At 43.1% G+C, this 15,715-nt stretch overlaps 2 protein-coding genes across 2 annotated transcripts in view; one reads left to right on the top strand and one right to left on the bottom strand.

Annotated features, from left to right (window-relative positions):
* Nucleotides 1-7,318, top strand: part of LOC121948711 (fer-1-like protein 4) — a 34,852-nt gene extending 27,534 nt beyond the window's left edge. Inside the window, exon 29 of the mRNA XM_042494127.1 lies at nucleotides 7,227-7,318. Coding sequence (XP_042350061.1) covers nucleotides 7,227-7,318 — 92 coding nt within the window. The remainder of the gene's footprint in view (nucleotides 1-7,226) is intronic.
* A 93-nt stretch (nucleotides 7,319-7,411) lies between these two features.
* On the bottom strand, nucleotides 7,412-15,318 carry LOC121948705. The gene is made up of 6 exons (XM_042494114.1): nucleotides 14,994-15,318; nucleotides 11,834-12,057; nucleotides 11,149-11,251; nucleotides 10,901-10,996; nucleotides 10,032-10,546; nucleotides 7,412-8,855 (listed from the first exon to the last, which is right to left on the bottom strand). The coding sequence occupies exons 1-6, from the start codon at nucleotides 15,033-15,035 to the stop codon at nucleotides 7,412-7,414; spliced, it is 2,424 nt and encodes an 807-aa protein (XP_042350048.1). The 5' UTR covers nucleotides 15,036-15,318.
* Nucleotides 15,319-15,715: the final 397 nt, after the last annotated feature.

The raw sequence follows: 15,715 nt of genomic DNA, 5'->3' as shown, positions 1-15,715 counted from the left end.
CTCCATATCAATGTGTGGGTCTTGGTCTAGTTGGACTTTCTCACAGTTTCTAGCCAATGAGAGTGCTGGACAAAAGAAAAGGTACTGTCGAGCAGCCACATGTTCAGTGGTAACATTAGAAGGGGGCCATAGTTAGATCTCAGAGGAACAGATGGAGGACAGGATCAATGACTGCAATCAGTCACACGTGCAGTGGACTATAGACTCTGTATACAGACATTATGTAAAGCTGACTTATATTCTGAGTTCACAAGTGACTAAATGGTTTGCATGTAACTAAACAAAAACATCAGTGGGAAAATGATTTGTCTGTATCATGTCGCTGTGGTTACAATCCCTATTGAATCCTTGGAGATGATTTAAAGTGTAACACCAGCATGCTGGTTGCAAAACATAAAAATATTCAAATGAGCAGTGTTTTGGTCTCCGTTGGATCTTTGTCAGGTCATAATGTTAAAAAAAAGGTGGCTACAATGATATACCAATAGCCTGATAGGCTCTATGATGAGAGATGGGAATATCTCAAAACAACTGACAATCCAAAATTGTCAGATTCAAGTGTATGTGACAAAAACCATTAAAAACATATTTTTTTTTACCAAAAATATCCACTCACTTACTTAATATTATTCTGTTAACATACAGGATTAAATAGAGAAAAGTCCTAAAATCCAGCATGAGTTCTGTGTAATAATGATACCTGATATTGAGTCAGTGGGTCACATTCATTTATGTATTACAAAATTAAATATATATATATATTAAAAACAGCAAACACAAGGGGCAAAAACAGTTAAATAATATGATCCTAATTAGATTTTTTTAATAGGATAGTACTTGTAATAAAATCAGGTTCTTATGGGTAAAAAGTATTTTAAAATATGAAAATGATAAAACATATATTTTTAAAATTTGTATTTGCACTTCTATTTATTTATTCCATCAGCATCCCTTATATCAAATACTGTCAACAGTTAATAAAATTCAAAGTTCTTGATTTTTTTTAACCATTTAAATTTTTTTATTCAAATCTTGGCAACACCTGATTAAAAAAGTTTCATGATTTTTTAATTATTTTTTTTATTTAAAGGTTAATAAATAAATGACCGTGCACGACTTAATGTGTCTTTTAATGCATGTTTTATGATTTCTCAAGTGGAGTCCAGGCCAATAACTGCAGAGGGGACTGTTTACATGAAGTAATCTCTTCATGTGCTTTACATAAAAAAGTGGCCTCAGTTGCTAAGTTATTACAGTAATACATTAATTCACCTACTAAAACCACTTTTGAATGAGTAAAACAGCTCAGCCCAAGTTTCAAGACGTCCCAAGCACTGTGTTTATCAATAAAAACACGAAATCGCCGTTTCATAGCTAATTAAAATCTCTTTATTACAATCACATGTACATCATCATATTCCAAAAAGCTTGCTGTTGTGAAAAGTACTCTTGCACAGACAGATGGAGGTGGTGTTGCAGGCTGGATGGAGGGATTGTCAGATGGAGTAAAACAAGTGTTGAGTTCCCCAGCAGCAAGTGTCTCCGCTCCAGTGTGCTTTTAATTTCACATCACATGAGGACAGCAGCGCTATTTTCAGCTCTCAGTGTCCTTGTGTAACGTAAGCAAAGAGAGTGAAAGGGGGGGCGGGGGGGAAGTAAAAATTCTTTCTTCGTCATCCATTATTCAGACTGTTTGAGTCACAGCTGAGAGACACAGAGAGAGAGAGAGAGAGAGGAGGAAAACATGGAAACAAACAGATTCCACATCTTGTCCACTGCACATCTGTCCGTCCTGGAAGAGGGATCCCTCATCATCCTCTACCGCTCTTCCTGAGGTTTCTTCCTTTTTTTCACCCGTTTCAGGGGTTCTTTTCGGGAGTTTTTCCTTGGGTGATGTGAGGGTCTAAGGGCAGAGGGATGTCGTACACTGTAAAGCCCTCTGAGGCAAACCATGTTTTGTGATAATGGGCTCTATGAATAAAATTGACTTGACTTGACTTGACTTGTCTCTTTAAAGTGTTTTGAACAAACAGGTCGACATTTCTTTAAATTATATTGTTCTCTGTCTTCTCCAGAATCAGATGAGAAGATGGATATCAGTTTCCTCTCTGTGTGTCTAGGGCACAGATAGGCCCAGGATGTCCTTAGTTTAACGCAAAGACTGGAAGCAAAGGGTAACTGCTAGCCGAGCTTAATCAAAGAGCAAAATTACTCAAGAAACTAAAATTCTGTCTGATTTAAACAAATAGGTTGTTTAGGCCTGCTGACCCCATTATGAGTACAGAGCTTTTAAGATCAACACCAAGCTTAGCCTGTCACTGCTCACATCTGCAAGTTCTGAGTGAACAATGCATGCTTCCAGCCCAAAGACTGTGTAATAAAGATAGACAATATGATTGCTCCCCAAAAATGAGGCCAAAACATGTCTATCGCTCCCTGGTGGCTGGCTACAGTACAAGTCATAAACTCTGTCCCCTCAATGTTGGAAGACAGAAAAATACAAGTACAGGTCGACCATTTTTTTCCCAAGGGTGGTTTTTGTCATTTTAGGTAATTCCTAAAGCAGTGATTCAGGTATTCAGTTTTCAGATACGTTTGGACGGATGACTTTCCCATCAGCTGTACTTGGTGTTTAGTGCTATAGCAATTGTGAGCATGCTAACAAGGTGAACTAAGATGGTGACCATGGTAACAATTACCTGTTGAACATCAGCATGTTAACACTGTCGTCGTGAGCACATTAGCATGTTGACGTTAGAACATAATTCAGAGTGCTGCTAGTGTCGTTTTAGGTTTTGATGTAAAAGGGCTAGCAGTTTCTTCCTGCTTCAATACTGCAACCCAACTGAAACACATACTGTAAAAACACAATTTTTTCTTTTTTTTACACCTGTTCAATTAATAAGATTACATATTTAACATCTGTTGCTAGAAATGTCTTTCTTGTGCTTCCATTATTTGTGTAAAGCTGTTCTGAACACATCCTGGAGCCATATTTGTACTAAATACACCGAAATGAAACTAATATCCATCTGAAACACCTGACTCCAAAGAAAACAGAACAAGAGGACTTCTCTAAAATGTTGAGGTGCTCTTTTAAGAATTAGTGTCAGTGATCCTACTCATAATTCATGGATACCACATTTAACAAAACTGAATCACTTTCCATGACTTTAGACAATATTGTGAGTGTTAAACGTACTACTACTACAATGTTAATCTTTGTGCTGTATATACAGCCTCCATAACACAGCTATAAACCTACAGAATCACATGATAAACCACTGGAGGCGTCTGATGGCATCAGCATGTCCTGTTACTATCTCCCATCTCATCTGCACCTTCTTACAAAATCAATATGTACATGTCATAATGACACAAAACAACAGTAAAATTCAATTTAGCCATTTAAAGAGACAATAATATTCACATTTTGTGTTCACTCTTTGAAAATGGTAAATCAAAGTTTCACCAGCTTTTCAGTAAATTAAGAAGATTTTCAAAGATCATAAAAACTGTTCACATTGGTTTTGTAACCATCACAAGAAAAATATTGAAATATGTCCAACACAATGACAATAAATTTATTTTTTTCCTCCATAAATCACTATGATAGTTTATAAAGAAAACATCAACACATACTATCGTTCTATCTACAGTCTTTCCACTGGCCTCAGTCCCTGGTAGAGAAAGTAGGGAAAACTTTTAGTATAAAAAATGATGTGCAAAAAGTTGTTTTCTTAGGTCCCTCTCATGGAAAACAATGTAAAGAAATCATTTAAATATCTACATAACCTTTGCTCTTGCCATTTTAGGTTCTAGGATTACGATGCACTCGCGGTGACTCGTCACATTTGTGCATCTGTTTGATTTAAAACGAGTTACTGCATTCGATGACCAGCTGACAGGTAGCGCACACAACACCGTCACTGTCATATTAAAACTAGCTTGAGGTATTATTGCACATTTTCCCGAACTGCAGACGTGGAATCCGAAGATTTCAGATTTACTCACGTTGTACCTGTTTTTAGTGGAATGTCAACGCTGACGTGAGCTCTGGCTGTGTTGTCTGTTTAGACGCTACAGCAGTCTGGACAACCTAAGCTGACTTGAGGTTATCTTCTTGATGGCTCCACACAGTCACCGCATCTCTATAGATTTCAGTAAACGTGCATAAGCTGTTACCTGGGTAGGTAGATCTGTAAACATCCTGCCAACAGTTAAGACACTAGCAGGAACAGGGAGCCATGTGCCATGAAAGCCCAAATATCTGATGCTGCATTCACGCTGTTTCAGCAGAACAGTATGAATCGGGGTAACACATGATGGTGCCTTCTTTTCAAAGATATATTTTTTACCTATGCCAAGGAGACCACATATTCAGTGCTGTTTGTGCATTTGTCAGCAGGATTACGCAAAAACAAGCGACTCAATTATCATGAAACTTGGAGGAAGGGTGTAACATCAGCCGAGACAGGACCTACTCAATTTTAAAGAAGATCTGAATCACAGGGCGCATACACAAATTATTTTTCACTTTTGTTAAAATTGCAATAAATGCACGCAACTCTCACCCTGGACGTCACAAGCAAACATGCAGGTTGCTGCACCAAAACAGCGGCGGCGGGCGGTGCAGTGTTAACAATGGCAACAGTGCTAACAGAGCTAACAATGTTAGTGGAGGTAAGCTCACACCCATCGGGGCAACTTGGGGATAAACCCATGGGTGGCCTTTACTGGATGTGGTTTGTGATGCGGCATTCATTGTATCACCTTTGTATGAGCACCGCTGTCCCATGCATGCCTGGCACAAGTAGTGTGCAGTGCATAGGTGTGGCGAATAGCTTACCAGTGAAGACATACACACGAAGGCAAAAGTGGGAAAGGACTCAAATGCACTCACATGCAGGCGCAGCTAACCCCGCTACTAAATCAAAGAACAGACACGCTCAGATGACAACACACACACACACACACACACACACATAACAACCGTTACTGCTCTAAATCTTTACATGGCTAATAATTACTTGCTACTATATCATAACGTGAATGTCATTTGCACCTTTGGTATTGTAAGATTGGGCATTTGGCCTTGGCGAAGGTCTGCGCTTTCCGAGTGCCCGTCTTGTATATTAATATCTTGGGTGGCGAAGAGATTAATAATTCATATTACTCATGCCCAGAAACGTACCTAAATGCATTGTTTTAATTGGTGTGGTTTCCCTGGTAGCCATGGTCAAAAGGCGACACAGATAACACAGCTTCTGTCATATTTAAACTGGAAACAGTGGAGGGGGATGGCAACCATGCACTGTTCAGAACAAGTCTGTTACTGATCTTGTAGTCATACAGATAAATTAATATTATTGTATTTATATTTATTTTCGCCAAAAATTCTTACATCTCTCATACCTCCAAGTCAGAATTGTAACTCGGAGGTTAATGTAAAAGTGATTTCTGAGTTCGGTCTGAATGATATGACGTGAATGCAGCATAACCTCCCAGACACATCAGCAGCTGACATTACAGATTAAAGCTGTAGCCAAAATCCTCTGCGGACCTCCATAGCACATTGTTCCTGTTGTCCCTGATCAACACGGTTTTCACTAGTGTTTCACAACCAAGTAAATCAGGTCACATTTTTCATCGTAGTTACAAAAGCTCCCACCGTTTGATACTTTAATTGTAAACAGAGTTTCTATAAAAACCACTCAAGATTTGGTATCAAATCTCAGTTTTCATTGTCTGCATTGCTACAGTTGATGTGTTCTGTGGCCCTGATGTAAAAGTATTCTTATGTGATCTATCGTTAGTGCACAGCCAGGTACATCACGCAGAACAGTATTGCTCCCCGAAATCTCATGGTCTGTTTGAAGATTTGAGTCTGAACCCAAACGTTTTGTGAATTTGTCAAAGATTCTGTGAAATAAATGTAGCAAAAGATGTAGCAGGAAACACGTGATGCAGACACACGCTCAAATGACCTTGTTCGGTTGGTTGTCTTTACAAGCGTCATGCACTGACACACACATATTGTCCGGAGTGCTGTACAGTGGTGACACACCCACACATAAAGCTATCAGTTGAGGTGATGTACAGCAATGACGGTGAGGTTCCCTCTCGCACACACATTCATATAAGGAACAGTCCGACATTTCCATAAATCCTTTCGTTCTCTGTGTTCCCCAGAGTTGTATGAGAAGATGGATATCAGTTCATCTTTGTGCTTCACGTACAGTACTCCAAAGAGGACAGAGACAGCATTAGAGATGGTAAACAGTGCACACTGTGCTGTGAGTCCATACAAGGGGTGCACAATATTGGATTTTTGCCGACATCTGACATGCAGATATTTTCCCACTCATTTTGGATGATGCAGATAGCAACATATGCACATATATTTTTCCACCTAAGTGCAGAGAATGTTAAGTCTCTCCTGTAGTGGAATTCACATAGTACGCATATTATTCACTTCGTCTTACTCGTTTTCAGACATGAAATATTTGCATTGTTTGCTGAATATGTTCGATGGACATTCTGGTGTTGTTTTTCTTACTTTTATTTTATTCTCCCATCTTATTTGGCATGTTAGAAATAAAGATCTAAATGCCTACTCTTATCTTGATGGCCCACTGGTGGCAGATGCAGACATTAAACACAATCCTTTTAAAAATGTACACATTAATTTTGCAAAATAATAAAACTACTGGGTTACTTGTAAAATATGCCATATTTATTCATATGGAACAAATTTTAAACAAAACTAAAATTCATCCCATTAACAGGCTTGGAAGATGCTCTCCCAAAGACAGTCCTGTCAATATCCAAAACCAAGGCAAATTTCACCTATTTTGACTAAATAAAGTCACATAACAAAGTGTCATGTTATTGACTTGTCATATCAGCAGAAAACTTCATTTCGGGCCTCTGACAATATTTCATTTTAGAGAGTTATCTCTAAATGATGTGACAATATCATCATGTACCTCTACTGCGTACAGTCTGCATGGTCAGATATTTTGGGGTGGTATATAACTTTCACGGAGAGTTCTGCGTGGACATGAGCAGATGAGAATTACAGACCCCTGTAGACCCACGCAGCTACACAAATGCACAACATAGAATCCAACCGTTGGTTTAATTTGGCAAGATTTGGGGATGTTAGAAGGTGGATTTTTTTCTGTTTATATTAAGCTACGCTGGCAGTTTCTTCCCACTTCCAGTCTTTGTGCTTAAACACATCCTGGAACTCTCTCTGTACTGGACAAAGATGAAACTGGCACCCATCTTCTCATCTGACTCTGGAAAAGACTGAACGAGAAGAAGGGTCTACTAAAATGTCGTATCGTTAGCCCAGTATCACGCACACTCACACACAGAGTTACAGTTAGACGTGGTGCCCATGCAGTTAGACGGTGGTGACCGTGAGCAGGGAGCTGGTACACATTATGTCCTCCTGGTCATCCAGCCTGGTCCCATGAGTCAGCAGCTCCTCTACTGTCGTCCAGTCATCCAACAGCTTCCTGTTCCTCAGACGACTCAGCTTCCTCTGACTCAACTCCAGAACTGTGTTGCACCGCCCCTCTGCAAAAGATCCGCCTCCTCTGCTGTCCAGCACACCTCCATCTCCGACAGAGGGTCCTCCTCCTCCTCCAGCGATGGATCCTCCCCTCATGATGGCGTCTCGTATTGTCCCGCCTCTCGCCTGCATCTGCTGCTGCTTCTGCTCACGGGCCAACAGGAAGTGTTCCCTTCTCTCCATGCGACTCCAGTACCGACCCATCAGCATGTCTGTGTTGGTCTCCTCATCCGTGCTCATCCCACTTCGTTCATCCGCCAGCTGAGATGCCCGGTCCCTCAGGAGCTGGTTCCTTCGTGAGGTTGTGTTGGGTTTGGAGCTTGAATTAACTTTATGCTGCAAACCAGAACTGGGATTAGGGCTTGAACACACATTCATGTGTCCTTTCTTTGCATCCCATCCAGCAGCAGAGCCGGCCCCTGTGTGGCCCTCCAGGGTGCTATAGAGACCTCTGCTTCCCCCGCCACTCTGGGACTGACGGGTGGCTGGTTTCGGCCAGGTGTCATTGACATCTCCAGCCTGAGGAGGGTGGACCAGACCCTGGTGCTGCTGCTGCAGCTGTTCTCTGGCTCGGCTCCTCCCCAGCTCCTGCTGCCTCTCTCTGTCCATTTCCTCTTGAATCTGTGCCTCCCTTTCCCTCTCCAGCTCCTTCTCCTGCATTTGCCTTTTTTGTTCCAGTTCCCTCTCGACCTCAAGGTCCCTTTCCGTTACCAGTTGCTCTGGCATCAAGCCTCTTTCTTGCGAGTGCCACCAGTCGTGGTGAGCAATCTGGGCATTAGGGTTGTTGTCGTAGCATCGCTCATGTGTGCTGGCACCCCTCATATGCGCCATACTGGTGGGGTGTTGTTGTGGTGAGAGGGCCAAGCCTGTTGGGTGAGAAGCCATCACTCCAGCCACTAGCTCACCTTCCTCTGGCAAACCCGGTGGCAGGATGTTATGTGGCAGGACGCCTCCACAGTGGTGCAGGGTCGTTGCGCAGTAGGAGGGGGAAGCTGGGTGGCTGGCTCGACGGCGGTACTCCTGCGGAGGAGGGCGATGGTGGAGCGTTCGGCTTCTCCTCAGCATCCCCACTGAACTGGAGCCCTGGTGGGGCTGCTGCATGGGAACTAGTGGTCTCCGGTGGCTGGAAGGGGTGCTGCAGGTGGAGAGGACCGGGGCGTTCATTCGTGAGACTGCAGCGTGAGCATGGGAGGGGTTGAAGAGAGCTCCACTGCTGGAGCTGTGGCGGTTCAGACAGGGCCGGTCGGCTTTATGGAACTGGACCGATGAAACCCTGGAAATACAAACAGTGAAGTCAACAAACAATCAGCAACAACACATGTTTGGGGTGAATGATATTTACAGGTTGCTGTGAAGGAATTTTCCCTGATTAAGGGTCGCTCAACAGTGCAACGTGCAGTATTACTAACATTTTTTGTGCTGTTACCCGCCTCAGATACTGTTGCTTTGAAATTTGATCTTCTAATTAGGCTTAGGTGGTATCTATGTTTTCATATCTTCACACATTCCTGACATTTCACATTTAACAATATTTGTGGAACCAAAAAAACCAACAAGCAAACTTAAGAGCTGAGCTGCTGGTAGTATTAGTCATTGCAGCATGTATGACATTGTCTTGCCTTTAATGTACGATTTAGCGATATGTCCCACTGTTGATTGCTGATACATTTGTACAGGTCTGTGTGTGGTGCCTCTCCCAATGTTTCGTCTTTGAGATGTGTTTTAGAGGCGAGTTCACTAGGCTCCACCAGCTCAAATGTCAAGAAAGGAAAAATTCTTAAATCTTTTTTCCTTATTTAACAAAAAATGCAACTGCAAACCTTGTGAATTCAAGTTTCTCCCTTGCACTAAATTATAACTATCTTAAATGCCTTTTTAACTAACACTCTGGTTTGGTTGAAGTAAACCCTTAATTCAATGAGTTAGATGTGAAAAATGCTCTTTTTCTCACTGATTCTCTCTGCTGTTGCTGGTTGGCTTTTTACTAGTCCTGCACGTTAGGGGTGCCCAGCAGCTCAGTTGGTAGAGCGGGCGCCCCATGTACAGAGGCTACGTCCTCGCTGCAGTGGCCATGGGTACAATTCCGGCCTCGGCCCTTTGCTGCATGTCATCCCAAATAAAGGCAAATAAAAAGACTGGGAAAAAAAAAGTCCTGCACGTTATCCCCAGCACACCAGGTTGCCATCTAAACCAGCTCAGCTGCCGATTTCACCAGCAGAGACTGACCTCTGGTGGTATGAACTGTATACCTCAATATACCACCTCAATACGGCATCTCCTTATCAGTTAAACAAACAAAGGAGTGTTTGTAATTTAACAGTAGTAAAGATCCTAGTTTCAGGATTTCTAAATGCCCTGGTACACCACAATACCATGATAACAACTGGGCCTACTTCTAATGACACCTTGTCTGTCATTTTGTAGGGTCAGTAATTCTAAAAGCTTCTACCTGAAAAGGCCGCGAGATGGGATATCCATAATGGGCCCAGCCCCCTCCTCCAGCTCGAGCTGCAGTCGCGGGCATTGAGGCTGCACCGTCAGGGCCTCAGGGATGGCCTCCAGCAGCTCGCGGTGGCTCTTGGGGCAGCTGTCACGCCGCTCCCGCCTCTCGCAGGGTTCGCCCTGATGTTGCATTCTGGCGTTGTACAGCCGCATTCGCTTCTCCAACAGCCTCTGAAAGTGCCGGAACTCCCCAGTGCTCACGCTGTAAAAGCCAGAATCGCTGAGCTCTGAGGAAATAAAGGACTCAGAGGAGGGAGAGCCACCGCCTCCGAAGCCACCACAACCCCCTGGGGCGAGGGCCGCATGTGAATGACAGTCCTCCAGGCCTCCTTCCTCGGTCTCCAGCCCCGAGAGGTCTCCTTGGTGGATGGAGCCGTCAGTCCAGCCCAGACCGCTGTCCAGCTCATGGTGGAGGGGCAGGAAGCCCATCGGCTTCTCCAGCATGAAGTCCTCATCATCCGTCTGTAACAACAGGTACTCTCATTCCCAAGACCATTTAAACAAATGCACATGCATGCACGTTTTCTCAAGAATGATAAAAACAATCACTCTCATGGGCGAATTCACAAACAGTTTTGCGTCAGATGTATGCACGTTAACTAATATGAATTTGTACAAAAACCACAACAGCACTGAGACAGTTTTTGCTTGATAGTGCTGGTTGGGGTTTCAGCAGGTGCTTTGAGCATCATATTTTTTTCTTTTATTTTTACAGGTTTAGTGGCCATAGAAGTCCTTTTCTGTCATTTCTACTCAGAATGAAAAAGTGATGATGTGTAACCTCAGCTGTAAGACAGACAGCTCAGTTTTGAATACCTGACTGTGGCAGCCGTTAGGTTCTTCTAAGTTTGCATTGCAACATCTCATCAGGCAGTTTTGTCCCTTTGGTCCACGACCATTCATTTCTGGATCCTAAGAGATTCATGATGTGACACACAGAAAATGAGAAACAACACAAAGCTTCTGTATGTTCATGGGCTGAACATTATAACTAACTGCAGGAATTCTGTGTCAACTCTTTACTAAACTGCCGTGTAAAGAGTGTGTGTGGTTCTTTGTGTCACCTGGTGGCCCAAGTCCACAGTGTCCCGTGGGGAGCTGGACAGGTAGCTATACCGTCCTCCTTCACAGTGATCTTGTGGCAGAGACAGATGGCTGTAATAATGTCTGAGACGAACAACAAGAAAACACAATGAAGACATTTTTAAGACCAAATCATTTTTTTATAATAATGCAATACTAAAGACTTTTATGCACTCATGTTGTAATGCTCACTATCTTCATAGCTGAATTCTACGGCATCTGTTTGTTTATTTTTTAAATATATATTTTACTGGTCCATGAGATATTACAGAACTGATTCCTGGTTCATCTTTTAACGTGTATTTTTGTAGTTGTTTGCATAAAGGAAAACACTGTTAGATACTTGTTTTTGTCTTATAGACATCCAATGCAACGTTCATCTCACTATGCTCATCAGCTTAAAATACCCAATGCGAGTCCACAAACCAAATCAAGATAAAAAGTAGTTATTGATTCCTGCGCGTTTTTACGGCAAAACTGCAAAAACAACAACCAAGAACCTTTTATTGAAGCAGTTTTAAACAGCAGTTAACAGCTCTCCACAATAATCAGACCTCTTACTGTATAGATCCTCATAATGTTGTCTGTGTGTGTGTGTGTGTGTGTGTGTGTGTGTGTGTGTGTGTGTGTGTGTGTGTGTGTGTGTGTGTGTGTGTGTGTGTGTACCTGTCTTGGTAGGAGGGGCTGGAGGCATTGAGCCCCGCCCCCATTAGTGGGAGGGGCAGGTTGAGGTGCTGCAAGTTGAGAGGAAGGGGCTCCCACATTCCCCTGTCCGCCTCTGTGCCACACCCCCTCTGACCCTTAATCTGCATGGTGATCGGACGCTGACTGGCCGCCAGGATCCGCAGAGCGTCTCGCTGGCTCAGGTTTGCAAGACCCCGCCCACTCACCTGAAACAAGCACAGAGAGGACGAGAGAGGATGTGATGTCAGCAAACATGTGCCTCTTCCCACATCCAGCAGACAGAGCGAGATGATCATCCTGTCGGAGTGCAATGTAATGTGAACGCAATATTCACTCCGATTTTAGTTCCACTTGAGTCTCGACTAACTCCTGAGACAAACATCTGGCTCTTTAGCCGTGAGATATTTCACTATCTGTAATAGATAGACGCCAGCTTTGTCTGTCTGCAGTCCGGTGCTGCTGTGTGAGCAAATACTCAAGCTACATTCCTATTGCATGTTGTGGGGCCGCTTAACTCAACCTGGCTGAAGTTGTGGATAGAACCTGGATTTTTTTTTTGATATTGCGTCAGTTTAGATTCCAGTAAGCTAAGTGATACAAGAAGGCGAAGTTAAAACACGCAGACCAATGATTTGTCAGAGAGCATTGTCAATTGAGCAACATGGAGCATCCTGCACAAACCTGACACGATGAAATAGCCAAGCTACTGTCAAAAGCAACTGCAATTTCTAAAAAATTCATTCAACCCAGATCTTAAAACGTGACAGCCTGCAAAACTGCAGCGTTGTTGATTGATGAAATGCAGACTTTCCTCTGTTTGGTTGCTGGTGAAAGGATTACATTGACGATCATGTCACGGCAGTTTCATGTGGTGTCACTACGCCAATCAGCTGAGAATCCCGCCTGTAATGTCGAGGTAGAGTCAGCAGAGAAAAACTAAATAGAGAAAGGACCCGGTACTAAAAATGAGTGGAGTCAGGCCGAACCATGCAGTGGAAAAGAGGTACAAATGATTTGTTAAACTTAAACTTGGAGGTTAAAGAGACTAATTCTAGTTACACAGGTAGATGTTAAGCCTGCTTGACTTTAAGCCTGCTGCACCTCCAACGGTGCCTGTTCGGTTAGCTGCAGGGTCATCAGCCGGGGGCCACCATTCACCGATGTCCCGGTGAATGGTGGCCCCCTGAAAAGCTGAGAACATTCTGAGTGTTATGACAGACATTTTGCCATCACACATTACTCAATTAAATGTTTTTATGAAAATATTGACCACTGGATATCCTCTGATCATATCAGAACATCCAATTACAATAAAAACCTGTTTTGTGAAAAAAAAAAAGATTAATTTTATGTTAATGTTAGTGTCAAACAATTTACAAAATTTACACTCTTCTGTAGATGAACTGTGCAGCCAAACTTGGGGTCAGAAATGAAAGGGTGGCTTTGGAGGGCTCTCTGGTAGAAAACACTTAAATCCTGCATTCTGTTGAATTGATTGTAATTGTTGCATTTATTTGTGCATTTTCTGCATCCATTTATGCTGACAGAATATTAGTGGTCTGCCACTTTAATGGAGGGAAAAATGTACATGTCCTAAATATTGAGGGGGCGTGTCCCCTGCATCCCCCTCGTAATCTACACCTACTATATGTGAGCAGCAGCACTCTGCTGAATGTGCATCTTGTGGTCTTAGGGTTGGTTAATATGAGATAAATGCAGCAGTTTGTTGGTATTTGTTGGCAATGCTGTAAATTCGTGAGGAGGATCGATTTAAGGCAACTTTTAAATTCACTGTATCACCTCCAGAGATAGTATACCTGCACACTGATTTTGTACCCCTTTTTCACCAAAATATGCATGTTAATGTTCCCCCCTCAGCCTGTGGATGAGCGTTGTCAGTAACCCTGATCATGGCATAGTGATGTCATCAGGGTTATCTCAATTTGAACGTGACAAATGTAAAACAGAAATCCGGCGTTACAATCTGAAGGTGTGGCGTTTTTAAGATGTGGCTGTTTACCAGGCAGGGAGGGTTCAATCACGAAAAAATATCCAGCTGCATTATGGGAATTGTAGGATCCAGTATCATGAGAGTTTGACCCATGCTAAAGGATAAAAGTGAGCATATTTCAGCCTCTGTTATTTTAAATCTCTCTCTCACAAGTCCAGTAACTTTATGGAAGTGGCAGGCTGCATCACTAGAGAAATGCTTTAAATCCAGCCATACACTGAGAAGACAGTGTAAACGATTCCACAATCAATTTTTTGTCTGCATGCTGCCATTTTAACTGCACTTGTAGCCTTTTCATTTTACAGTGTGAAAACACTACAGGCTCAAAAAAAAAGTCTGAATTAGTCGACATTATGCAACTGGGTCACAAGACACGGATCTGCCTGCAGACAGATGGTGGCTTTATTCAGAAATGACAAAACAGTCGAGTTGAGAGCCATTTATATCAAATATGACGAATGTGAACATGATGTCCACATTTCCACTAAAGGGTTAACACCTACGAGCCAGCATCAACCTCATCCTGCTTCACACACACACACGCACACACACACGCACACATACACAAGCAGCTCAGCAGCCACCGAATTAGACGCATGAACAGTATTGTTAACTCCAGCACATCACAACCATGAGTCACCCTCCGCTACATTCAACCAGACACACACACACACACACACACACACACACATTGCATGAGCTGAGAAGCACAAAATGGCACCTGTGTGTGGCTACAGAGGACAGCAGCAGAATGACTGTGAGCTGTGAGATGACAAATATAGACCACGTTCTTGCACAAAACATGAAAATTTTACATTTACATTTTCCAGAAAACTTAGAAATAAACTGAGATTTCAACACATTAATTAGGTTCATTATCCACGCAGACATAAATTTACAGTCCTGCAGAAATCATGATTTGATGCCATTTTGCATCTGCATCCACACACACAGGCACACACACACACATGTGTGTGCACACACATACGCGGGCACACACACACACACACACACACACACACACAAACCTGGAAGTGCCTTCCAGAGTTTAGGTCCATCTTCTTCAAATAAGACATCATTTAAAACAGACAGTATCATTTATAACATTGAGGCAGATCTTTGGATGCTTACCATTTGGTCACCCATCCATGGTCCAGAGAGCCAGCAGCCCATCGTCACGGCAACAGAGGATAGCCGCCTTGGTCCCTGTGAAAATTAACGATGCTGCTGCTTCCTCCAGCAGATCGTCTCCTCCTCCTCCTCCTCACTCTCTCCGTCTATCTCTCCTCAGCGTGCCTTTCCACACTGTCCTCCTCCCTTCCCTCTTCTTCTCTTCTAAATATCCCTCTTTCTTTCTTTTTTCATCTATTTCTTCAGCGTCTCGATCCTCGCCCCTCCCCCTCCTTCACAGCTCCTGGATTGAGCATCCTGCACACAGTCACACACTCATGCATGCATGCAGCTCTGCAAACATAAAAATATGCGCAGGCTGACACAGTGCGTTCAGAGACGGAGAGGGAAACACACGCAGTCACACAGTGAGGATGGTGTCTGATTGGTGGCCTGTTAAGGGTCATCAGCCAATCAGATGGAGCGTTCTCCCCCTGGATGTCTTCCTCTCTGACTGAAACTCCTCATGAATCCTCGACATGTGCAGGAGGGAACCTGTGCTGCAGCGTAACACACAGAGGAAACACACCATCCATCTTCTGGCTGTTCATCCAGGGTTCTCCACCAGATGCTGCTCAAGGCATGCTGGGAGATGTAGTTCTTCATGTCTACTAGAGGTCCTCTGTTTCAGATTGGGTCCAGAATGTTGGAGAATCTTTCAAATCGCGATGTGCACGGATTTA

The sequence above is a fragment of the Plectropomus leopardus genome, chromosome 2 (genome assembly GCF_008729295.1).
Source record: "Plectropomus leopardus isolate mb chromosome 2, YSFRI_Pleo_2.0, whole genome shotgun sequence".
Lineage (NCBI taxonomy): Eukaryota > Metazoa > Chordata > Actinopteri > Perciformes > Serranidae > Plectropomus > Plectropomus leopardus.
This window is presented reverse-complemented; position numbering and strand designations above follow the sequence as displayed.